The sequence below is a fragment of the Hippocampus guttulatus genome, chromosome 9, assembly GCF_054856545.1.
Source record: "Hippocampus guttulatus isolate MCC_2025c chromosome 9, RoL_Hgut_1.0, whole genome shotgun sequence".
NCBI classification, from domain to species: domain Eukaryota; kingdom Metazoa; phylum Chordata; class Actinopteri; order Syngnathiformes; family Syngnathidae; genus Hippocampus; species Hippocampus guttulatus.
The window spans coordinates 21,137,918-21,162,708 of record NC_141269.1 but is presented as its reverse complement, the minus strand read 5'-3'; the positions used below and the strand labels follow the sequence as shown (position 1 = coordinate 21,162,708).

The following is a 24,791-nucleotide window of genomic DNA, read 5'->3' as shown; positions in this document are numbered from 1 at the left end:
AATTTCAAATTGTCATGTAATCCATAATCATGTGGAGATACGGCAAGCTTGGTTTTTTTGTTTGTTTGTTTCCAAACCCCTTATTCCATTAAGGTAAGCAAGTCATTATTCTTGACTACTGATTTCAAAACTAGGTATCCATCAATTTGTTGTGTGCTGTGGAGGTGATTAAACATTTATGTGGTTTCACAAAATTTACAGCCCTCCAAGGGAAACCGTGACTATAATGTGGCCCACAACAAAATGAGTTTGGCACCCCTGCGCTAACCACTCGACCATCGGGCCACTGACTTCCTAATTGTATGATGAAAATGGTATGCATGTAGCAAGCCTTGTTCAATCAAAGTGGTAGTTGATTAAAAACGATCTAATTAGCTTTTGTAATGACATCATCTTGAATAATTGCATTTTAATCCGACATTTGTCCTAAAAAATGTGTGGGTGGGTGAGTAGTGGACAACTGAATCAAATAATCGATGCAGATGTAATATATTTAACTGTGTGGGGGGAGGGGGGGGGGATTGAATTTCAATGTAAAACAAGAAAAAAAATAACACCAGGATTGTACAGATGGCTGCTGAGATCCTCTGGCAGGCCATTCCACAAACGTGGGCCTTGACATACACTTGGTCTACTCTACTCCAATCATTTAGTTGGTTGCCGGAGTTAGCAAAAAGAGATGGACGACCTGCTGCGTATGCGCGCGCAGACCGTGCACGGAACGCAAATCGTCCTTTGGCAGTCTCCTGTACCCCTCGATGAAATTTCGGGTGGGAGGAGTTAGCGTGTTACGTTGTGTAAAGCGTTGTGTAAAGCGTGTTGGGATGTCAAAAGGATATAATAGAGAAATTAGGTCAGTTGGCAGTTCCGGAACAAGACCATAAACCCTTTTCAATAGGCTCTCAGTTTGTATAACGAATGTAATACTTGCTAAATTGTGTAGCAACAGGTGGCTCCGTGGCGCAATGGATAGCGCATTGGACTTCTAGACGTTGCGAAGTGATTCAAAGGTTGTGGGTTCGAGTCCCACCGGAGTCGCATTTTTTTTTTTGCAGCTTTGAATTTCTTTCCTTTACTCCACATTTCTCAATACAGTACTGTAGAACGTAACCGAATTCGCTTTCAAAAGAGTTAACGGCTTCCTCATGAATATTACCTTCGTCGTATTTTGTATTTTATGTTCACATTTCATTCATTGTAGTTGTGATTTTAATGAAATGAAATGCAAACCGAAGAATGTAATTGTTTGAGCAATTTGGGGGGCGTGTCGCAGAGATACCAGCAAGATTGTAAAATGAGTGAACGTGAGCGGGCAGGAGACCCCACCAAGACCCAAAACGTTCGTGTTTATTCTCACCAGTAGATGGCGTAAATACAAAGGTGGGACAGAGCGGCACCGGGTTATGCCGCTGAACACGAGAGAACAGGAGGACAGAGAACAAGACAGCTGGTCGGGAGAAGACTGAAATGATGAGAATGCTGATGAAATCATTGTATTTTCTTTTTCACATGGCTGTCACGGTGGGGGTAAGAAATCCCATCTCATTCTTAAACGCTGTTGCATGAGTGCATTTTTATTGTCATCCGGGAGGGGTCGCCACAGCTAATTGCGCGTATGATTTGTTTTAAAGCTTATACATTATAGCACAATGCAATGAGATCCGATAGAATTGATCTTTGACAAATGATAATGCTTTGTCGTGACTTTCATTAACCAGGTAACAGTCATTCTTTTAAAAATTTACAGCAAAAATAAAACCTGGTTAATAAAATAAAATCAGTAGTGGGCCGTCAATGGATTAATCGGACAAAGATCATCATATTTCAAATGGACTTACTATTAATTATTATTGTTTTGTTTTTTTAAATTATTGTCTGTTTTGGACCTCCTCATGTGACCAAACAATGTCTAACTAATGTATGATAGTAGTAACAGCCACATAGAGAAATGGGATCACTATTTGTGAAAGTCCATTAGTTGTTGGTCTACTCTCAGGTTGATGAGCTTGTGCGGCCTGATTCCTTGTCCAGGTACCTGTGCCATGTGAAGTGGCGGTAGTCCGCCTTCAGGCAGAGATTGAGGAGCTGACAAATGTGATCAATGAGCAGCACCGATACATTCAGGTGCTCCACAACCACCAGGCTCAGCAGCTAGAGCACATCCCCAACTCACATCTGGGCACCCAAAATCTCTATCGAGGTACTCATTTCTTTCTGCATGCTCACGCCCAAAAATACAAAATAACTGGATGACAATTAAATGTCTTATTACCATAAAATATCACATGAAAATAGTCTGAGCATCTTCGTAGTATGATTTGGCATGTTTGGTCCTCTGAAGAAATTGCAGAACCATCATAAATTCAAATTCAAGTTCAAATCAACTTTGTCAAATGTGCTCTATCTACAACATACAGCACATATGAAATTTCTCTCCTCTCAACCACAGGAGAGAGAGGAAGAAAAACTTTCTTAAATAATGCGTCATAAAGCTGGCAGCACTTTCTCATTTAAACAAATAAACAAACCAAACATTTTTTTCATTGTGACTTTAACCTTTCCATACACGCTTAACATGATAAATTGTCCACTGTAGTAACCGCTGTCCTTGAAAGGGTTAATGACATAAGTGTGAAAAAACTTGTGAAAGGTCTGCTGTTATTATTATTTTGTTGTTGTTTTTTTTACTTTTACACCATGGTAGCCTTGAATCTAATCCAAAACGTATCCTCACAAACACACACACACACGCACGCATGTTGCGGTCGCGCTGGAAGCTATCGCAGCTGACTTCAGTCAGGAGATGGGGTATCCGCTGAACTGGTTGCCAGCCAATCGTTGGGCATAATCCAAAACGCTCTTGTCAATTATATGATTTAGAATATATGTTGAAAAAAAATATGAGTAACTTTAAATATGAAAAAATAATGAACAAAAAAAGATTTTGCATTCGTTTTATATTAAAATATATATAAAAAATACTATTGATGTCAATCATATTTTCACTGGTATCATTCCAGCTAAAACACTCCATTCAATACATCATTTCAAAATGTGATCTGCAGGGAATACATTTTGGGCTTATCTGTATTTCCTCAACTTGATGTGTGTGTGTGTGTGTGTGTGTGTGTAGACTGCTCCGAGGTATTTGCTGATGGAAACGCGGCCAGTGGCTTGTATGTGATTCGCCCCGATGGTTTCCCCACAGCGCTGAGCGTCTACTGTGACATGAACAACGGAGGAGGGTGGACAGTTTTTCAGAGGAGGAGGGATGGCAAAGAGAACTTTGATCGGTGTGTGCATGACTTTGCGAATACTGAAAAAATTGTAACACCGATCATTGATGTCGTAATAATTAAATGGTCTTTGAATGCAGAGCGTGGGTGGAGTACAAGCATGGCTTCGGGGACCTGCATTCTCCGAATGGAGAATTCTGGATGGGCAATGATGCTCTACATCATCTCACCTCACAAGGTGTGTTGCTCGATAGTCTGATTTGTCACACGTCAGAAGCTATCTAATAAAAGCTCCTCTAGGAAAATATGACCTGCGCATCGCTATGGAAGACTTTGATGAGAAAGCAAGCTTTGCAGAGTACAAGAACTTTAAAGTGGACAGTGAAAAGGTAAAGTTCACATTCTCCGTTTCAAAGCACCTTATCTTTAACCTCACCCTTCCTTCTTTTCTCACAACAGCGCTGCTCTTATTTAGTCGAAGCGTTGCTGTTTCTGAGCACACGCAAAAGTGGATGGTTATGGCCTTGCTATCTGTGTGAATTCTTAAATGGCAGCTTCCTTTTTTTGTTTTGTTCATCTCCAAAGATGGATTCGAGGTCCAGGTGGTACCACAAAAGAAACTGTGTATTTCAGCTACTGGTTTTCCCAGTCAGAGTAATCCATATGGAGTCTGAACAATTTTTTCCCAGCATTCTCTGCCTCACTTTAACGCACTCCTGGAATGATTCTTCTTCTTGGATCCTCTGCATTCTTCTCAGCCAGGAAACGTCACGGTCAAATGCATGCCCTTTCTCAAGCACTGAACAAAACAAATGCTGCGGGATCAATTGAATGGGGAAATCAGTTTGGGTTTGAATATATACATATTGTGACGACGTTTCTGATACGCAACCTCTTCTGCCACTTTTGAATCCACTCCTACGCTCGTTTTAATGATCTCATTTACCGTATTTGACCATTTTCACAAATGTTGGATGTGTGGTTCTGTGCCCCGTCACTTCCCGGTTATGACATCAAGTTCTGACCCTGAACTTTATTTTTCCTTTTTCCTAACTGATCTGGCGAAGGACTTGTACCGCTTGCACTTGGGGGAGTACAACGGGAATGCAGGGGATGCTCTGGCCGACCTGCACACCACCAAGCAACCATCCGCTGGCAGCAGTTTGGCCGGGGTCAAATTCAGTACCTACGACAAGCAGCCTGATGGAGATGGCAAGTGCATCAGGCACAGCAAGTCAGGCTGGTGGTTCAGCAGGTCAAAACGTTTTCTCATTTCCGTGAATGCACCACGCAGAAAAACGTAAAACGGGTTCCACTGTATTTTTCTTCTCGTGTCGTAAATTCTTGTGGTCAGGTGCGATTCAGGGAACCTGAACGGCCACTACTACAAAGAACCGTACCAAGCGATGACCAACGACGGGATCGTGTGGTACACCTGGCACGGGTGGTGGTACTCCATCAAATCAGTGGTCATGATGGTACGGGCTGCTGACCTTGAGCATCCACAGGCCATGGTCCCGGGACAACTGGAGCCGAAGAAAGCGGCAGGCCCTGATCACCCATTTGGCCAGTAAGCTGAAAAACATGCGAACTTTACAGTTCCAATGTAGTAGTCTGTATTATGTAGACCAGGGGTGCCCATTACGTCGATCCTGATCTACCGGTAGATCTAAGACAGGTCCCAAGTAGGTCCGAAGAGTGTCGAGGAGAAAAAAAACAAACAACCATTTGTGTGTCTTTGTACATGTTAGTAATGTATATTTTTTGTGTTAATGTACGCTGCACCATAATCATCCTATCAGTCTCATTTTCACAAAATAAATATTTAAAAAATAAAATAAAGCAGGTAAATCTTGAACTTATGGTGGCGCGTGATGACGTCACCGGAAGTTGTTTGCGCTCAGCAGTCTGCCTTTGCAGCTTGTGATCAGAGCTGTTGCGCTCTCTCTTTTATCAACATTATTCTCATTCAGAGTTTGCTTCATGTACAATTCACCGAGGGCACGGGCAAAGAATAGGAACCTAGGAGGGCCCTGGGAAGCACTTTAAAACGGTACATGTGAGCTATGACAGTTAACAGGCTGCAAAAGTGCATTGCCTGCCTCAGTTTCAGGCTGTTTCTCATCATGGCGTGCGTGTGTGTGTGTGTGTGCGTGCCGGTACGGGTAGATCCCGGGAGGTTAGTTGATCGAAAAGTAGATCTTCGGTCCAAAAAGTTTGGGCACCCCTGATGTAGACTGTTGTACTTCTGTCGTTTAGTGAACGCTGGCGCGTCTGGCTGCCGCTGCTCTCCCACAAACTTTTAGTGTTTTTCTGTGGTTTTATTGTTTGCTCTTGGTTGTAAAGTGTCCTTGAGTGCTGTGAAAGGCGCTTACAAATAAAATGTATTATTATTATTATTATTATTCAGTTTTTGCCATGACAGCATCATTATAGTTGGTGTGCAACAATTAAAACATTACTCCAATCGGATGCCAAACTGTATTTATCCTGTTTTCAAAATAAAAGAGAACATTGGGTACTGAGGCATTGTGGGTGTGTGTACATTTGAAGTGTTTGAGGATGAAGAGAAAAGGTCAAACTTAAAAGGCCAGTGATTTTAAATAAATGTTTGCACACCGTGGGTAAGGTTGGTCAAGTGTGACACTTAGAAGTGATCAGCTACTCCATCAACGAGGGCTTTAGTTGATTTTACAAGGTGTCAATCTGTGCTCTTCCCCGGCGTTTTGGGAACGGCGGGAATTATCATTTTCAGCATTTTGCTGATCGGAATGGGAGTTGCTAGGGTCTAATCTGGCCTGCACAGACATAGTGTAACATCCGAGGAGAATTACATTCCACACATAGGAAAGAAAGGATGGAAGATTACATTTAAAGCAAGTTCAAGTCTTTGGGTCTGGGGTCTGTTGAACAAAACCGAAGTACAATTTCTCATCTGCTCACGTTAGCGTGAAAAAGTTCATTCACTTCTTCCAGAGATCTGAAGCAGACCAGTTGAAAAGAAGAATCAAGGCTAACGATCCTTGTCAAACCACAAACGTGGCAATGACAGATTATGCTTCGCGGACCAAACACAACCCAAGAAACTTTCCCAGCTTCCTCCTCATCGGGTATAGAACAGAAAAAAGGTAGCTAGCCAAAACACTTGAGCGCTGTGTTACAGTATATACAGACCCTGAGTCATGCCCGCAATTTTCTTGAGGGGGGGGGGGGGGGGGAAGAGGACGTTTGTTGGCATTTGGTAGTCAGGAGCTAAACAAGCCCCATGCTCACATCGAAGTGCATCTGCGATGCCTCTGCTTTCAAAGCAAGAGTCTTTGACTGCAAACAGTTCAAAACGCTTGGGCGATGCATCCAACGCCGTATGTACAAGGTTTGGATCATCCCCTCCTTCCTCGAGGCATTTAGAGGAGAGGAGGACGGCGTTATCTCGGCGATAAGGGCGCGGCGGCAGGGAAGGAGGCAGAGTTCCGCGGCGAGCCGAAGGGCGACGTGGGGGAGACGCGGCGCGGGCTCCCCAGCAGGTCGCCGTTATGCAGCTTCCACAGCAGCTCCTCGTTCTCCATCGACAGACGCTTGTTGACCTTGGACTCTTTCTGCAACGTCTGCTGGAGTTTGGCCTGCTCGCTGGACAGTTGCCTGCGGTCACAGCGGCGCAACACCGGTTTTCAAACGCTCATCGGCAGTTCGGTGAACATACTGGAGACCAGGTTAACATGCGCAGGCGTTGATCATTTTTCTTCGCTGGTGAATATCGACATTTTTTTTAAACTATGTCGCAGACAGAATGATACTTACAGTGTGTCTCTGTCATTTTTTTCCTAATACACTCATCGCCCACATATTTACAGTCGAGGCCCATCTGGAGGCGTCGTCTCGCCAAGGAACTGTGAAATTGTATTGACGGGCTCCATTTAGACAAAAGTAGTCCTTTGCTACCTTATTCTGGCATCTGTGACCGATTACATGTTGAAACCTTTCTTGTAGATTTTCCCGAGTGATTGTTTTACGTTGCCTTTTCCAAACCTAACTTTCTTCAGGAATTTATTGTAAGAGTGTCACCTGTTGGCTTACTTATGAGGAAATATGTTCAAGTGAAAAAGTTTATTCATGTCTTTTTTTTAATGTACTTCATACAGTATTCTTGGGCATATGGATAGCCATCCCCTCGCATGAAATAAGTGTTGATAAGCCCCGTGCAAGAGTACCATTTAAGACACGCTGGTTTATCAAGCCAATCACTAAGTAAGTGACAGTGAATATCCGACACACAAAATAGTGACACAAACACACGTATGAACCCACTTCGAGAGAGCGGCATGTTTGTCCATCCTGGCTTTGTAGTCCTCGTTCTCCTGTTGAACTTTGGTCAGACATTCCTCCAGTTTCACATTTGTCTCCACCTGGGACAGACACACACACACACACATGTTCACCCCTCACCATTTTTTCTTTTGGCATGACGATCAGCCTCAAGCGTGAACACCACTAACCAGTTTGTCCATTTCCATGAGCTTCTTTTCCTTTTGGTGCAGCTGGTTATTCTTGATTTCCAGCACTACCTTCAAACTTTCAAGCTCTTGCTCCAGGTAAAGAGTGTGAGAGTCCTTCTGCAAACACACGCGCACGCATAGCATATCATCAAACAGTACAAAATGTTGCCCTAATGGAGCCGCAAGTATGTATGGGAAACCCCTGTAATCTTTTACCTGTATTGGCTTTCATTAGATAGTGCATGAGCACCTAACGTTTTGATTTTCCGTCACTGTCAAATGCACGTCTTCCATTCTGGTCGGTCGCAACGTCATTTTCGTCAAGGAGTTGAGCTTTTGCGAAGCTGCTGGCAAGCGCAATTATTTTGCGCACCAGCAGAGGGCAGCTGCGTTCATATCTGCTTCCCCTTGGTTCTACTCATCGTGTGGGTTATTCACTTAGAGGAAAATTGTCCCGTTCGCGTTTAAGTCGATTCTTCACGCGCCTTTCTTACGCAGTTTCAAGGTGCAGGGTTTCTTGCTCCTGACACACGCACGCATGCCGGTGAAGTGCGACCCATTGAATTCTGAGGATGCCCAAAGTTCCATGTTTTCCTTTCTTTATGTGTTCAGTACTAAATCTGATGAGACACATTGATCAACTGAAAACATCCCCAAAATGTGTATTGGACCATCCCATACTTTTTTGCTTTTGTACTGCAACTCTGTGGCTTTTCAGCATTAAAATGATCAAATCCAGGAACTACATTTATTGTAATTGAATGTTAACTTTAAACACATCAGTGTGCAGGACATTTCTCAAAATGTAATTTATTTATGTGCCGATAATTGCTTGGTGACACGAATGGCACCAATTTGCGCATATAAGCCTGACCATAAAATGAGGGATTCCTCTGTTTGACACACTAGATATGTTCAATGCTAAACAATACAATGACATTGTCATTTATAAGCTTGTACGTGCTAAAATGACAAGTCCGTGCAGCTACGTAGTTGTTGGGGACGTGCGTGACTTCTCTCATCAAGAAAACGACACAATTGATTTATGACCTCGTTAAATGCAACCAGTGGGGGAACAAGCTTGCTTGTCTCCAAATACTTCGTCTTGAAGTGAAGTCGTTCGGATGTGTCGCACCTACCACAAACCTGTGCGGTGCCCTCTCAACTCTTTGACGCTGCCGTTTAGCTAGGAGGCTTCTTTATATTAGGCCAGGCGGACGTGTTCAGGAGTATCTTTTTTTTTGCCTCTCCCTCCAAACGATCTATAAAGTCAAACCCGCCGCTCTGCCGCTGCCTGGAGGGGAGCTGACGGCAGGGGAGGAGATGTCTGTCTGTCTGTCTGTCTGTCTGTCTGTCGGTGTTTCTGTGTAGGTGTGTGTGTGCCTGCAGCTCCGTTAGAATCACTATACAAAAAAATAAAAAATAAAATCAGTAATATAATATTGCGAATATGAAATGAGGTTATGATGTTGTATTTCACAAGATACTTGCACAAATGCATTATTTTGTAGCTGTTTGATCTTTAAACGTTTAGAAAATGAAAAAAAGCGATCTTGTTCACCCGATACCGAATCAGTTGAAGGTCATGTGATCGGATCGAGGCTTCTCCAATATTTGGAGCTAGTGAGCCAGCTGTTGTTTAGGCGTTGCCTAACAACACACACACACACACACACACACACACACACACACACACACACACACACACACACACACACACACACACGTGCAGCACTTCTATGGCTATCACAACCGGCATATGTCTAATTACAACGAATGATTCAAAATGTAACTCGCCATTGCCACCCTTAAAACAACTGCATTTGTTGTGAGCTGCGCTTTCAGACAAACTTTGAGACACCTGCATCAGTCAGGAGCCACTCAGTCACTATCAGCGGGGCATGGAAGCAATTCATGGAATAAAAATGTGCAATATGATGTTTCACCTTCAAGAGGCGCTAGTTCTTAGTCGAGCCTCCTGCACGCGGAAGAGGAAAGATGCTTAGTTAAGTCTGTGGGAGAATACGCTCAAACGCGAGATTTGACAGGCGACACCCTCATTTAAATGAGCTCAAAAAGTGCCCACAGCGGTGCGCCTCTTCGGAATCAAAGTACTCGGGAGAATGCGCCCCTCAAGAGTGAAATGACAAAGCAGAAGAGTCATGTGATGCCATGTTTTAACGCTGGGAAAATCATTACCAGATTCTTGTCTGTGAGCATCCGCCTCTCTTCCTCTGCTTTCAGCTTTTCATTCAGGGCGGCGTTTTCTGCTGACAGCTCACATATTTTGTCCTGTTAAGAGGAAGAAACGTGGATGAAAGGCACGCGGAAAGAAGAATTTACAATTAAGTCTCAGTGAACTGTTCCTGTGCGCTGCTATAATGACAGGCTAGTGAACAAGTTGAGTAAAGTTGTTACGCAACATCATTGCTTTGACATGCAGCATTTAGGTTGCAGAATTTGCTTAGAAAAACAGAAAAATTGGGTTAACCCGCCCCCAAAAAAACCTAAATTCAGTTAGTCTTACAGAAAAAGTCGTTTCTGTTTCTTTTAATGTTTTGTCCAGGTTCTCCAGATCCATTTCCTGAGTTCTCTTCAGCTCTGAAATGAACATTTGGAGGAACACACATTTTATAGGAGTATAAATCTGAAGCGCTTGTTATCTGTTTCGTGTTGCGGATTGATGGACACACCTTGGAGCGAGCTCTCATGCTGCTCTTTGAGAGACTCAATCATTTGCCTGTGACTTACTTCCTGGTTCTTCCTCTCAGCTTCCTGCCTGGTCCTCATCTCCTCCACCTAAAAAGCAGAGGCACAAATTAAGTAGTCAATGATTAATGAGCTCCTCTCAAAATATACAGTGAAACTCCTCTACAAGGAAATCATGTTTGCAGCAAGAAATTTTTCACAACAGGGGGTTCTTCACTGTAGCAAATTTGATCTCTGATGTAAACACACACAAATGTATGTGTACACGCACGCACAATCGTACGTGTACTCTTTTTTTATTTCAATAGTGCATAAGTATGAGCACACACTTATTTGACACTTCATATTGTCAGTGTAGAAAAAAAAGGGAAAGAAATTGCGAAATTTACGATCAGCATTCACTTTCACTTATATCAATTTCTTGGATCATGTATATAAGCAAAATAGCTTGCTCTGTCTTTCATTTTGATCACTTTTACCCTCTCTTCCAGCATCAGAGCTCTTCTGATCTTAGCTGCTTAACATCCAAAGGTCCATTTTGTCGCCATTTTAGCAATGCAACATCCATGCTCGTCTGAATCTAACAATAACAAATACTTCCTGGACCCGGTGGCTTTTCTTTCCACCATCTCACTGTCTCAAACTCAGTGGTTCTCAATTATTTTCTGTCATGCCCCCCCCCAAGGAAGAGGAAAACACCCCCCCCCGCACGACTATAAATAGTATAATTTGTCTATAAAATTGTTAGAAGTACACCTTTGCATAACACTGTATCCTTATTAACATATAAGAGAATAAAAAAAGAAAGAAATATGGACCAACTTTATGGGCCAACTTACAACAAAGAATAGCTTTAGTAACTGGAACAGTAAAGATTTAAAGTGCATCTGAAATTCAAAAATAACATTAAATCCTTAATTTAACAATAAATATGTTTTGACTGACCATGTCAAAACATACGATACTGAAAAATAAAATTACATAAAATCAATAACTAATAATGCATTCAAACTAATCACCAACATTATCTCAGGAGCACAATATTAAAAACAACTTTAACCAGCAAAACAAAAATATATAAAAGAATTTGTGCTTTTTTTTAAATCAAAGATGATGTTTAGATTAATGGCTACAATGAGCACATTTTGCAATGCACAGCTTTCCGAAGCGAGGTTTGAAGCAGGACGCAGCAACTCTCAGCTCCTGCTCAATGTGTAGCCAGGACCTGTATTAGTTTACTTAAGTAGCAGTCACAAAGCGGCATGATTGTTGGCAATATTCGGCACGTTTTCGCTGAAAAAAACTTAAGCAGCTCATCAGCGTGATTGGGGTGTAATGTCTTTAAGTGACGCCTTAATTTATTTGGCTTCATGCTGTCCGTGACCAAAATGTTTAGACACAGTAAGCATATCAATCTTTCCTCATTTGCCACCGCAGTCACATGAAGCCAAGCGCTACATACGCCTCGTCATATTTCCTCCCTGAGAATGCTCCCTGCGCAAACTCTGCCAATGAGAGCGCCACCGCCCCCTCACATAGTGGAGGTGCAACTGCACGTTATTTTAGGACAGTAAAAAAATAAAAAAGCATGTTCCTCGAGGTCAAACGCGCCCCCTTGACGGAGCCTCGCGCCCCTCCGGGGGGGGGGCCCACTATTTGAGAAACACTCCTCTAACTCGACGGACCCTCGATCGCCACCCAAGACAGCGTTGCTCAGCTGATGTCATGCAATAAACTTTTAAGCCAGCCACGGGACGCTTCGTAGTCCTCAATGGCCATAGTTAGCTCTCGAAGGCTAAAAACCTTACGCTAACTGGAGCGCTGCTCTCTCATTAGCACTCCAGTTAGCGTAAGGTTTTTAGCATGATAACAACTAAAGCATTTCCGAGCAAAATGCTTTACTTGTAATACGACGAAATGTTTGTTTATTTGAATGTCCGTCGAGCCATAAGCAATTTACTCTGAGCAGCTAATCGGATGCATTCCACTCTATCTTCTACGGATCTAGCTTCAGTATCTACACACATAGACAGCGAGGTCCCTCTTAGCCAGGATGATGCTCGGTAAGCCAATGGCAGAGCAGCTATGAGTATGTTGCGTTCAGGAAACTCGCAGCTGTGACCGAAATAAACATCGTTCACTATGTAAACCAGTGTGGTGGTTGCTGTTGCCAGTTCCGAACGAAGCAGTAGAGGTCGCTGTTGGATTAGACTTTGTTGTAGTGAATGTCTTTGCGAGGCTGGAGCAGAGAAAATGATTTCGCAACAGGGTTTTTTTTTTCGTCGTATGGGGGGCAGTAGAATGGGAATGGTGTTAATGCATGACAATTTTTTCACATTAGGGGGTATTTTCGCCCATGTAGGTTTCGTTCTAGAGGAGTTTCACTGTAATAGAAGAGATAACAGAAAATGGAGAAACGTAGTGACAATCTGGAGAAAAGTGGGTCAAATATCGGCCAGGTTAACCGGCAGCTGAGGAGAAGTTATGATGTCATTTACATTTCAAAAACCAAAAGCTATTCATTTACGAATGTGATTGCACTTTAGATTTGAATGAGGCAAAATAACGTGCTTTTTATCTCAAATATATTGTTATAATCATTTGTTTCAGATGCACTGTAATTGATTTCCGTATTAAAAATTAATTTGGGGTTCAAAAAGTCTTTTTTCAAACTTGAGTCTTGAAAAAGAGGGGGTCGTCTTATAATCAGGGCCGTCTTCGGACCATTACTGAAAAGATGGTTGTCCAGGTTTACGTCACACCTGACCTTAAGATACTACAGTCAAAAGACTCAGCTTTCGGATTTGGCTGAGATGTTACCAACAGCTGATTGGTGTTATGTTCTCTGACCTGTTGTTCCATGAACATGCGACATTTGTCAGCCTCCTCCTGATACGTTTGATGGACTTTGTCCCACTCTGTTTGGTAAAAACTCCTCAATCTGACACACACGCACACGCACACACGCACACACGCACACACACACACACACACACACACACACACACACACAATAAGAATCCGTTTGGATGTAAAAATGAGCAATTTTCTGTGTTGAGGGGCTGCACCTGTCCTCCAGTTGCACCAGTTCCTCCTTGTGTTGCTCATCAACCTTTTTCAAGGCCTCCTCCAAATTGATGCGTGCCTCCTCCTTCTCCTTGTGCAAACGGTCACAGCACTGAGACGAGGCCACTGCGCAGACACGAGAATGAGTTGCGTTAGACGTTCAGTGGTACACTTCGACAACACTAATTCATTTGCATAGTGGACTTGTCTTGACAAATTGTCGCCAGTGGCGGGTGTGTGGCTCATCTCAACAGGCCACTTTGAAGAAGTTTTGACATCCTGTTTTTAATCAAGCAAATTAAAGCATTTCATTGGGAGTACTGCACTTTTGAAAAGCGAGTGTTAGTCGGCCATTGTCTCTAAGTATTGGTACAATTGAGCTGCACACAGAATATTCAAGAATCTTTGAAAAAAAGTGGGATATTTGAGACTTGTACAGAAAATTATAATCAAGGTTATTATTTCGCACCACAGACACAATCAAAAGTCATTGTTTATCCTACCATCCACAACCAGGATTTCATGAAATAAAATGTACACACAGGCGACCAATCATGCCCAACTCACTCGAAATACAGGCCGGAACAAATCAAAGTGAAAAGCAACGTTTTGAATTGTCAAGGTTTAAGAGTTTGATGTGTCACTGTACTTCTTGAATCTAATTTGAATGAGCCATCAAACAGCGGTTATGCAAAATGGCATTGGATGTCAGTGACAATTCATCACTCTGATTGGCTGTTAGCTAGCGAATCAGGAGGCCATGAGATAGTACATGAAAGCAAAACCAGCAAAGAAAAAGTCACCGTCTTATTAATGAAGCTTAGCAAAAGGCTAATTTTTACTTTGAGTGTGTTGAACAAGGGTCTGTATACATTTACATGTTTAGTTCATGAAACTGACTGTGGGTGGTATGATAAACAATCACTTCTCTGCCATGTGCGTGGTGTAGTCAATGTGAACTTTACAAGCTCTGAGTTGTGAGAGACTAAGAATCGGGCACTCTTTCAAGAACCACATTTTTCTTCCCGTAATTAAATCAAGTGCGTGGAAGAGCTTATAAGCAATTTGTGAAAGCAGGTGTGAGGGGAGTGCGGCCAGATGTCAAAGGAGGAAGAGCATTCAACAGGTAACAAAACTGGCTTTCTATGCGTGTCAACCACATTCCAGTTTCATGACTCTCATCGACGACGGGTGATCCTGACCGAAACATTCGACAGCGAGCGAGGAATAATGAAGCAGAACTCATCCCTTTTGTGACTAATTCAACTCTCCCAAGCAGATACGTGCCTACCTCTCTCTCTCTCTTACCTGTCGGCAAGTGACACACTTAATTATGTACATTCCATCTCAGAAGCTGGAACAGTTTGAATTGCCCTATATTACACCGGTCAACAGCAAATTTTAATCAGAGATGGCTTTATGTGTCGCAAAATGTATTTTTGACACTGAAAAGACAAACAGTCTACCATCATCCCAGTTCCCAAGAAATCAGCAACATCGGAACTGAACGACTATAGGCCTGTCGCCCTGACGTCTGTGGTCATGAAGTCCTTTGAACGCCTTGTGCTGAACCACCTAAAGAACGTCACCGGACCCCTGCTGGACCCTCTCCAGTTTGCCTACCGGGCAAACAGGTCTGTGGAAGACGCAGTCAACATAGGTCTGCACTACATCCTCGAGCACCTCGACAGCACAGGGACCTATGCAAGGATTCTGTTTGTGGATTTCAGCTCTGCGTTCAACACCATCATCCCGGAACTCCTCACCCCCAAACTTCTCCACCTCAGTGTGTCCCCTACGATCTGCCAGTGGATCCTCAGCTTCCTGACGGGACGGACACAACAGGTGAGACTGGGAGCAACAACATCATCAATACGCACCACCAGCACTGGAGCCCCACAGGGATGTGTCCTCTCTCCACTGCTCTTCTCTCTCTACACAAACGATTGCACCTCAACAGATCCAGCTGTCAAACTCATAAAGTTCGCAGACGACACCACGGTCATCTGTCTCATCAAAGACGGCGACGAGTCTGCGTACCGCCAACAAGTGGAGCAGCTGGAGCTCTGGTGCAGCCGACACAACCTCGGGCTGAACACGCTCAAGACTGTAGAGATGATCGTGGACTTCAGGAAACATTCTTCGCCACAGTTGCCCCTCACACTATCCAACTGCCCTGTGTCAACCGTCGAGACCTTCAAGTTCCTGGGAATCACAGTCTCCCAGGACATGAAGTGGGAAGTCAACACCATCTCCATCCTGAAAAGGGCCCGGCAGAGGATGTACTTCCTGAGGCTGCTGAGGAAGCATGGCCTGCCACAGGAGGTGCTACGACAGTTCTACACGGCAGTCATCGAATCAATCCTGTGTTCTTCCATCACGGTTTGGTTTGGGGCCGCCACAAAAAAGGACAAAATCCGACTTCAACGGACAGTTAGGACGGCGGAAAAAATCGTTGGCACCGCCCTACCCACTCTTGAGGACTTGCACACTGCAAGAATCAAGACAAGGGCACGGAAAATCCTCCTGGATCCCCCGCACCCTGCCCACCACCTTTTCCAGCTACTCCCCTCAGGCAGACGCTACAGATCCATGCGCACCAAATCCAGTAGACACTTAAACAGCTTCTTCCCTCTAGCCATTAACTCCTTAAACAGTCACTGACGTAGTCACTCTTCTTGTACTACAAATACTGCTACTGGTTACTCTAAAATGGTTCAATGATTTGTTGTTTACGATGATACTAATGCAGCGTGTTATACCGGAGACAAATTCCTTGTGTGTTCTACATACTTGGCCAATAAAGATGATTCTGATTCTGATTATTATTATTTTTTTTTTTAACGAGCATCAGGGATTTGAGATGTCATTTGTCATTTATAGATATGACTGTTCAGACAAAATGTCCACCTGTTCCTAAATCCAACCCTTAATTCATAAATATTTTACATATATCATTATTATTATTATTATCATCATTATTATTATTATGAAAACCTGAAAAAAATTATTTAGAAAAGTCTACTCGCCTCTCCGATGAAAAAAACTTGTTGAGTAGTCTTACTGACTAATACTGCCTGCACACTGCAGATTATGCAGCAATGGCTTTCACTTCAATGTGTCAGCTCGAACACGACAGCTGTTTGTACGGACAAAGATAGCTCGACATCAACCACGTACAGTAGCTGTGATCAAAACTTTGGCTACGACTCGATGTAGGAACTACCGGCTGCAGTTGGGACAGTTGCTGCAACCCTTTGAATGGAACTCGCAGTGTGTGTGCTTTGTGCGTGTGCAGCTGCTGCAGTGGTGATGGAAACAAAAAGTCCATAACAGCTGAGGCAACCATAAACTTCAACTCGTGCTTCACCTCTCAGGATGGGCGACACGCTGTGTATGAACGCGTGTATTATCGCGGCCGGTGATTGTATCTCCCAAATAGAAACACGTCTGCTGTGGCGCTCATTCAGAACTATTCATCCCAGAATAGGCCACACAAAACAAACTGCCTAAGTGCGTCGCATGCCTCAGCATCAGGCTATTGCTCATCATGGCATGCGTGTGTTCATGCGTGCATATGTGCGCGGCAACAGGTCGATCGCGGGAGGTTGGTTGATCGAAAAGTAGATCTTCGGTCAAAAAAGTTTGGGCACCCCTGCCTTAGGCTGCAACATGTCACAGGAAAACTATTAAAGCGCTGAACAGGATACGACAGGTTGTTCCTGTTAAAACTCACTGCACGATTATAAAGGTTTTACTGACAGCTTGATCTGTGTGTGTGCATGCGTGTGTGTGTGTGTGTGAGACAGCAGCGCTCTATACACTGCAAACATTCTTCAGCCCCATGTGCAAAGACATGAGTCAAAGGTCAAACACCGCCGTACAAGAAAGATGAGAGCCAGTGGTGCGACAAATGATGGAATGAAAGTGGGAAGATTGCAGTGTTTTTGCACGTAAAATGCTTGAGAATCAGTGTTTACTTTTCTCGCAAAGGTTTTGAGTGCGAGTGAATGCTTCATACTCGTAAAGCCGTCATACAGTTTTTGGGAAACACTTGTTGCATTTGTGCATGTTGTACATTCATGCAAAACAGATCATAAATCATAAATGAAGCAAAAGCATCCATGATCCAAGATGGCGCCCTAGTTGGCAGCAGTCGGCAAGTGCTCTTGGGGAGCTTTGCTTTTTTTGTTTTTTTTGTTGTTCTTTTTTTTTGTTTTGCCGCATTGTGTTTGTTGTTAATTTGTGTGGACCCGATGTGAACTGTTTTCAGCGTTTTTGGCCACAACATTCGTCAAAAGAGAAGAATCGGTTCTCCATGGTTGTGCCTTTTCAGCAGCACGCGTGTACCATCATTGATTTTCACTGGGAGGAATGTTGGCGCTATTTGACTGTTGCCGCTGGACAGCCCCGAGGCGCTTGTTTTTTGCACCTGTAATGGGCAGCATTTTTCACAGCCCCGTTTTGTTTAGCGGATATGTCAGCACTGTTGGACAATCTGCGCTGGTGCGGTTGAATGCATGGCTACTGAAGTTGAGGATGAGGAAAGAGGAGCATCGGCGCGAAGCGCCGATGCGTATTTGGAACAGAGTCGCTGTTTGGAATTGAAACGGATTTACATGGGACAGGAGAAGTGAACCCAGCCATCTCATTACTTCTGCGTCCCGCGTCCGAGACGCATAATTTTCCCGCGGGACGCACAGTTCCAAATAATGTGCGTTTTTGGGACGCAAGGAAATTTCTCAGTCAAAACCAAAAATAAAAAAAATAAAAAATAAAAAAACTACGGTACATCTTTTTTTCCAGCAACGATCGCAGTTTGACAATCGCCGCCACTGTTGTTTTGATCTCGCGTTAAGTAATCCCGCGTGACGAGATTTCCGTTCTCGCGAGACGAGATTGGCGAGATTGGCAGACGATTGCCAAGTTGTGGACGTCAAAACAAGTGTTGCGAACAAGTGTTGTGAAAGTTTATTGTGGAGATATCACAGAGGAAGCAGCTAAAGTTGGATAGTTTTTTTGCGATAATGAGTTGACTTTGAGAAAGCCTTGAATCATTGGAAGCAGAGTAAAGAGAGGAGAATTTATGAACTCAAAGACTGAACCATGGGATGAAATAAGAACCCATGTCTCAGCAAATCTTGTATGTCTGAATTATTTAAATTTTTGCAGCATTTGTTTATAAGAAATAAACCTATTATCAATGTATATTGTTGTTGTTTTTGTTATTATCATATGGAATTGAATAAGTAGACCATTTCAGAATTCGAAATTTGGGACTCTCTAAATTCATAATGGGACTCATACTTTTCTAATCAGCGAGGGACTCGCAGGGCTCAAACTGTAAAATGATCAATGTGAACCAATCTCTTTTTTTGTCAGTGGACGCTACAACTTCTTGTTTACTTTCAAACTTAGCTTGTAGCAGACGTGTGCACATTTTGAGCATGACGTCTCTGATCCACTGGTGAAAAGAACACTTTGATACTCTCCTTTCATCTAGAACTGCTTCAAACAACAAAGCGTATGCAGGAAAAGTGGGTAAGATTGCATGACTGGCCGTGTTTTATGTTCAGTTGTGTTATTTTATGTTTACTGTTTATGTTATGTTCATGTTCAGAAACCTCCCTTGGGACTACATCTGAAAAATAACATTTATGCTCAGTCTGGCACACTCACACGGTTTATTCTTGTGTTGATTAATGTGCACTGTCCCAATGAAATGAATAAATACCGTATTGGCCCGAATATAAGACAGCCCTGATTCTAAGACGACCCCCTCTTTTTCAAGACTCAAGTTTGAAATAAGACTTTTTGAACACCAAATTAATTTTTATACAGAAAATAATTACAGGTACATCTGAAACAAATGATTATAACAATATATTTGAGAGAAAAAGCACATTATTTTGCCTCATTCAAATCTTAAGATCTGAACATTTAAATATGTAAACTAAAGTGCAATCACATTCATAAATGAATGGCTTCTGGTTTTTGGAATGTAAATTACATCATAACTTCTCCTCAGCTGCCGGTTAACCTGGCCGATCTTCGACCCACTTTTCTCCAAATTGTAGCTATGTTTCTCCATTTTCTGTTATCTCTTCTATTATTTTCTTCTCTTTTCTTTCTTACCGCTATTTTTTATTTTTCTTCTTCGTGCTATCCCTATTTTTATTTTTATTTTTATTCTTCGTGACAGGAGTTCACTTTGGCCTGGAGAGTCAAGTTGAGCATTCGCTTCAATGATATCTGGCGCCATCTAGCGTCGTGAATGGGTATAATGTCTAGACCCCGAATATAAGACGATCCCCACTTTTTCAACCTTATTTCAATGCAAAAAACACCGTCTTATATTCGGGCCAATACGGTAAATGTGTAAAAACCAAATAAAAAAAACAAACAAAAATGAAACGGTGTGGTACTATAGATTCCAACCAGTATGACTGGATGAATATGAATCCCCAAATTCGAAAACGACCCTTCCTCTGCACAGTCTTATGAGGTTTGGCATGTACTGTCCATGCCGTCTTTTCAAAATACACAGCTGCATCACTGCCACTTTCCTGACTTTGGATCATTTTTGAGTCTTTTCAATATCAAAGACTAAATAATTGGCGGGAGGAAGGATTGCATTCACTAATAGGACATGTCTCTGTTCACAGCATGCTCCAAAGTTCCCAATGGCCTTTTGACTATGGACTGCTTTCTCTTCATGTCTGTCCTGCAAAGTGGCAATTATGATCATATCCAATTTGGGCGAGCATGCACGCGCTTGTGTCTGGGCAACTTTGCCGTGCCCACGTTCACCTCTTCCAACTGGCAAGTGCAGGGTGCACTTGAGTGCTGTACCGAGTGCTCAGATTAGCCCAATGAATGAGTGCCGATGTGCGGAGGGTGGCATCTACTGATGCAGAGCAAGCCAGAAATAACATCTGCATTTGGTACCCTGGCACACAACTTTAGGTTCATGTTGCATTGGCTGTCAATCTAAATAAAACAACCAGAAAGGACAGCGTGCAGTCAGTATGTATGGATTTGACAGATGGGTTAAGAGCCTGCGCAGGTGCACCACAGCTCGCTTTTCCCTTTTCTCAGAGATGTACAGAATTGCACCTCACCACTAAAAACAGAAATAAAGGGCACACATTGTGCATCATTTGTACATATTATTGATTTGAGAGTGCTTACCCAGCTCGTCTTTGAGCTTTGCCAATTCTAGTGACAAGTCCGTCTTCAGATTGAAGGCCTCTTCACGCTGCAGAAAAGAATGAAACAATCCAACATGAGAAAGTGTCTTCATAATAACAACAACAATCCCACATTAGACTTGTTTGCTCGCAACACGAGGTTACGTGCAATGTAACCCTATTCTATTGGACAGATAAAAATGTAGTCTCGATTGACGCTGCGAAAAACATTTTGGTTTGTATGCTTTCTAGTGGCAGTGATTGCAATTTTGTTGCTAAATATGGTCGCCACACCCCACAGCAAGATGCAATGCCACACACAAGCCATATGTATGCCACAATAAGACACACATCTTTAAATGGATCTCTCTCTGTCCATGGCAAACTGAGCATTCCATCGGCAGAAGCAGGATTGTGTTCATCGCTTTTGTCATGGATCTCATTTGATTGTTTCAACGCACCAATAAAGTGGGTAGACTGAACAAAATTTGGAGTGATATTTATTTGAAAAAAAAAAGAAGAAGAAAGAAGAAGAACAAACAAACACCGTTCAATTAAGTGCAATATAAATACAAAATGGATAAATCGCAGTGCTATTTACAATTGTTTTTCACATCATTTAATTATTATTATTGTTATTATTTTTATTCAGCAGCCTGACAGCAGTCGGTAGGAACGAGCGTCGGTATCTCTCCTTCTTGCAGCGCGGGTGTAACAGTCTCTGGCTGAAGGAGCTACCTAGTGCTGTCAGGGCGGGCTGGAGGGGTTGGGAGGGACTGTCCATCATAGCTTTTAGCTTAGTTAGCATCCTTCTGTTGCCCACCTCCTCCAGAGTGTCAAGGCAGCAGCCCAGGACAGAACTGGCCTTCCTGACCAGTCGCTCCAGTCTCTTTCTGTCCCGGGCTGAGATGCTGCCTGACCAGCAGACAATGCCATAATGGATGGCCGAGGCCACCACCGAGTTATAGAAAGTCTTAAGGAGCGACCCCTGAACCCCAAAAGACCTCCGTTTCCTGAGTAGGAAGAGTCGGCTCTGTCCTTTCCTAATCAGGGTGTCCGTGTTTGTAGACCAGTCCAGTTTGTTGTTCAGAAGAACACCTAGGTACTTGTAGGAGGTCACCCTCTCTATGCCCATACCCTGGATGTTCATCGGTGCTGGTGAGGACTGTTTCCTGCAGAAATCCACAACCAACTCCTTAGTTTTCCTAGGGGTGACCTGGAGGAGATTCTGCTGGCACCAGTCCACAAAGTCCTTCGTCAGTCCCTTGTACTCCCGATCGTCCCCCTCTGTAATGAGGCCAACAATCGCAGAGTCATCGGAGAACTTCTGAAGGTGGCAGTTTGGAGTGGCGTGTCTGAAGTCCGAGGTGTAGAGGATGAACAGGAATGGAGCCAGAACAGTCCCCTGCAGCGCTCCACTGCTGCAGAGAAGCCTGTCCGACTCACAGCTCTGCAACCTCACGTACTGCGGCCGATTTGCGAGGTAGTCTATGATCCATGCTGTGAGATGGTGGTCCACTCCGGCGTTCTGCAGTTTGCCTCCCAGTAAGTTGGGCTGGATGGTGTTGAAGGCACTGGAGTCGAGTACATTTTATCTTTTACTAAATTTTTATTTAGTAAAAATCGAGTAAAGTTTAACAATACTCAGAAATTCAAAGTAGAGAGTTTTTGAGTAAAGTTTACTTGCATTGTATTTATTTAATGAAAGACGACTCACTCGAGGGATGAGAATTTCTGAGTGAACTAAAGTAAATATCCATCCATGTTTTGGTTCAGACAGAAAACAATTCAAAGCTGCAAAAGAACAAAAGTTGACACCTGGTAGGAATGACAAAATAAGAATGTGCCAACAGAAGAAATCTTTTGGTGAACATGAATTCCCCAACGCACATTTCCTCGCACACGTGGCTGCCTGCACCAAGTCAGTCACACAAGCACATAAACGCAGTGCACACACCAGATGAGCCCATTCTGTGAGTTTTTCTACGCACTCACATCTGTCACTGACATACAAGCACAAAATAACAACGTAGCTGCAGTGCGACTTTAGAATGGGAAAAAGTGGATCTCTGCGCCTGCCTACACACACACAGACACACGCACGTACGTACAGAAAGGCACACATGGCCATAAAGTCCATCTGTTGCTCATGAGAGGGTGGGGGGGGCAGTTAAGTGAAATATCAGACTGAGGTCAAAGACAACAATGACAAAGGAAACAAAGTAAAAAAAAATACAAAAGTCCAACTGCCCCCCCCCCCCACCCGCCTTCAAGCAAAGTGATACACATCTGGTAGTAAAAGCACATGTAATAAAATGATAAGCATAGTTCAAGCTTCACATTACTTCAACGCATTCATGGTGAAAAGCTGCAGAAACACTCCAATACAATCCTCGCAGTCCTTCTTAAACCCGGATTTTGTTTTGAGACTTTCGACCGGGGTTCACAAAGAACACTAACTGCAGTGAAGAACATTAAAAAAGACACACACACACCTTACGTTTCTTCTTGCGAACACGAGGAGCCTTGTAATGGGCTTTGCTGGCCGTGGAGCCCATGATGGGGGTTTAATTCAAGACACAGTCATGCGCACAAACACTCACACATACAAACACACGCACACACACACTCTTGTCTTCTCAGTTCATTTCTCACTCCCTCATCCTCTCAGCAGCATATGACAAAAGATATCATGTCTATCAACGTCCTCTCTGTCTTGTGGATGGCTCACTCAGTCATTTGAACTCCACCCACACCCTACCTGTTCCCCAGAGAGCTCTTTGCTCTCCCTCCTCCTTCTCTCGATCCCGCCCCCTCCAATCTGGAATACTGTACCATGTAGGAATTCAAGTTATTTTGACACCCACTTCTCTCTCACCCTCTTTGAGTACTCAAGTATTCGTAACTCTCTCTTCTTAACTGGTCCATTTGTCATTTGCATACAAAACTGGAAAATCTGCACTAAATGTAGCTCATGACTTTATCTGCTGGTTCATCATTATTGCTCAGAAAGGACAAAACGCAATAACGATGGCATAAACATGACTTTTATGCACAAACTTGATGTTTCACAATGTCAAATTAACCCTTTTAGGGACAGTGGTTACTACAGTGGCCAGCTTATCATGTTATCAGGTTACAGGTTATCATTACTGGTGCATGAAAGGGTTCAGAGCACCACTTGTGCCTGGCGATTTTCTTGCTTAAAACAGCTTGATTTTCTCAAGTCAACTATATTTATAGAGCACTTTCAACCAACCACCGCTGTACACAAAGTGCTGCACATGGAGCGAAACAAATTCACACAACAACAAACAATAAAACAATAAATGATTAACAAAGACAGTAGAAAGCACAAAAACAGGACAACTAAAAATCAAGTTTCATGCTGAGTCAAAAGCCAAAGAATAGAAATTTCTTGCCAAATGTTCAGTGAGAGGTCATTCCAAAGAGAGGCAGACGGAAAAGGCTCAATCGCCTCTGCTTAGTTCTGAGGCAACAGGCACGTGTGTCGGGGCAGAGGAGCTCAGAGATTTTCAATTTATATAAAGGTTAATAATTCACTTTCAAATATTAACTTATTTACGTATATGTAGCAGAGGCTCAAATGTAAATGAGGATATCTTCCATCATAAAATATAAAATAAACCCATGGCGGGGGGGGAGATAGAATATATGTATAATTTTTTTAAACTTCAGATTTAGCATAAATTGATATTTTGAATAGCCACACACTCATTACAAAGAAGAATCCAGTGTTTTCTTGAATAATTAAGGTGGCATTATGACAATGTGCTTCAGTAAAGTGGGGGGAAAAAAAGATTTGAATAGGACACCATTAGGAATGATAAATTAAACATCATAATGGTGCAATAATCCTGTAATTTGGAGTTAAAATTTAGAGTTTCATTCAAAGGCTGAAGCATTTACTGCCCTTTTATGGACGCAAATATTTGGAAAATAAAACAAACAAGGCAACCAATACAAATAAGTCTTGAAAGAACAATGTGGATGTTAGGAGAAGAGTACCCGGACAACATCACCCACCCTAAAAAAAGCTCCAAGTCTTGCGACCACAGGCAAAGAGCACCACCCCC

The 24,791-nt window shown here is 43.0% G+C and overlaps 2 protein-coding genes and 1 non-coding gene across 6 annotated transcripts in view; 2 read left to right on the top strand and 1 right to left on the bottom strand.

Moving 5' to 3' along the window:
- Positions 1–951: 951 nt before the first annotated feature.
- Positions 952–1,038, top strand: trnar-ucu (transfer RNA arginine (anticodon UCU)). Its single transcript is given in 2 exon segments — positions 952–988; positions 1,003–1,038. It is a non-coding gene; the product is annotated as a tRNA-Arg (tRNA).
- A 432-nt stretch (positions 1,039–1,470) lies between these two features.
- Positions 1,471–5,666, top strand: LOC147200737 (fibrinogen-like protein 1). The gene is made up of 7 exons (XM_086119376.1): positions 1,471–1,527; positions 2,032–2,200; positions 3,134–3,293; positions 3,377–3,474; positions 3,537–3,625; positions 4,304–4,491; positions 4,591–5,666. The coding sequence occupies exons 1-7, from the start codon at positions 1,471–1,473 to the stop codon at positions 4,808–4,810; spliced, it is 981 nt and encodes a 326-aa protein (XP_085975502.1). The 3' UTR covers positions 4,811–5,666.
- A 37-nt stretch (positions 5,667–5,703) lies between these two features.
- The window catches only part of LOC147200736 (uncharacterized), an 81,105-nt gene continuing 62,017 nt past the window's right edge, over positions 5,704–24,791 (bottom strand). For 3 of the 4 annotated variants that reach the window (XM_086119372.1, XM_086119371.1, XM_086119375.1), the window contains 9 exons: positions 20,696–20,762; positions 13,507–13,630; positions 13,289–13,379; positions 10,423–10,528; positions 10,257–10,330; positions 9,929–10,021; positions 7,730–7,846; positions 7,542–7,639; positions 5,704–6,875 (listed from right to left, as the gene is read on the bottom strand). In XM_086119372.1, the coding sequence (XP_085975498.1) occupies positions 6,662–6,875; positions 7,542–7,639; positions 7,730–7,846; positions 9,929–10,021; positions 10,257–10,330; positions 10,423–10,528; positions 13,289–13,379; positions 13,507–13,630; positions 20,696–20,762 (984 nt within the window). In that variant the 3' untranslated portion in view covers positions 5,704–6,661. The remainder of the gene's footprint in view (positions 6,876–7,541; positions 7,640–7,729; positions 7,847–9,928; positions 10,022–10,256; positions 10,331–10,422; positions 10,529–13,288; positions 13,380–13,506; positions 13,631–20,695; positions 20,763–24,791) is intronic. The other variant, XM_086119373.1, reaches the window with a different exon arrangement.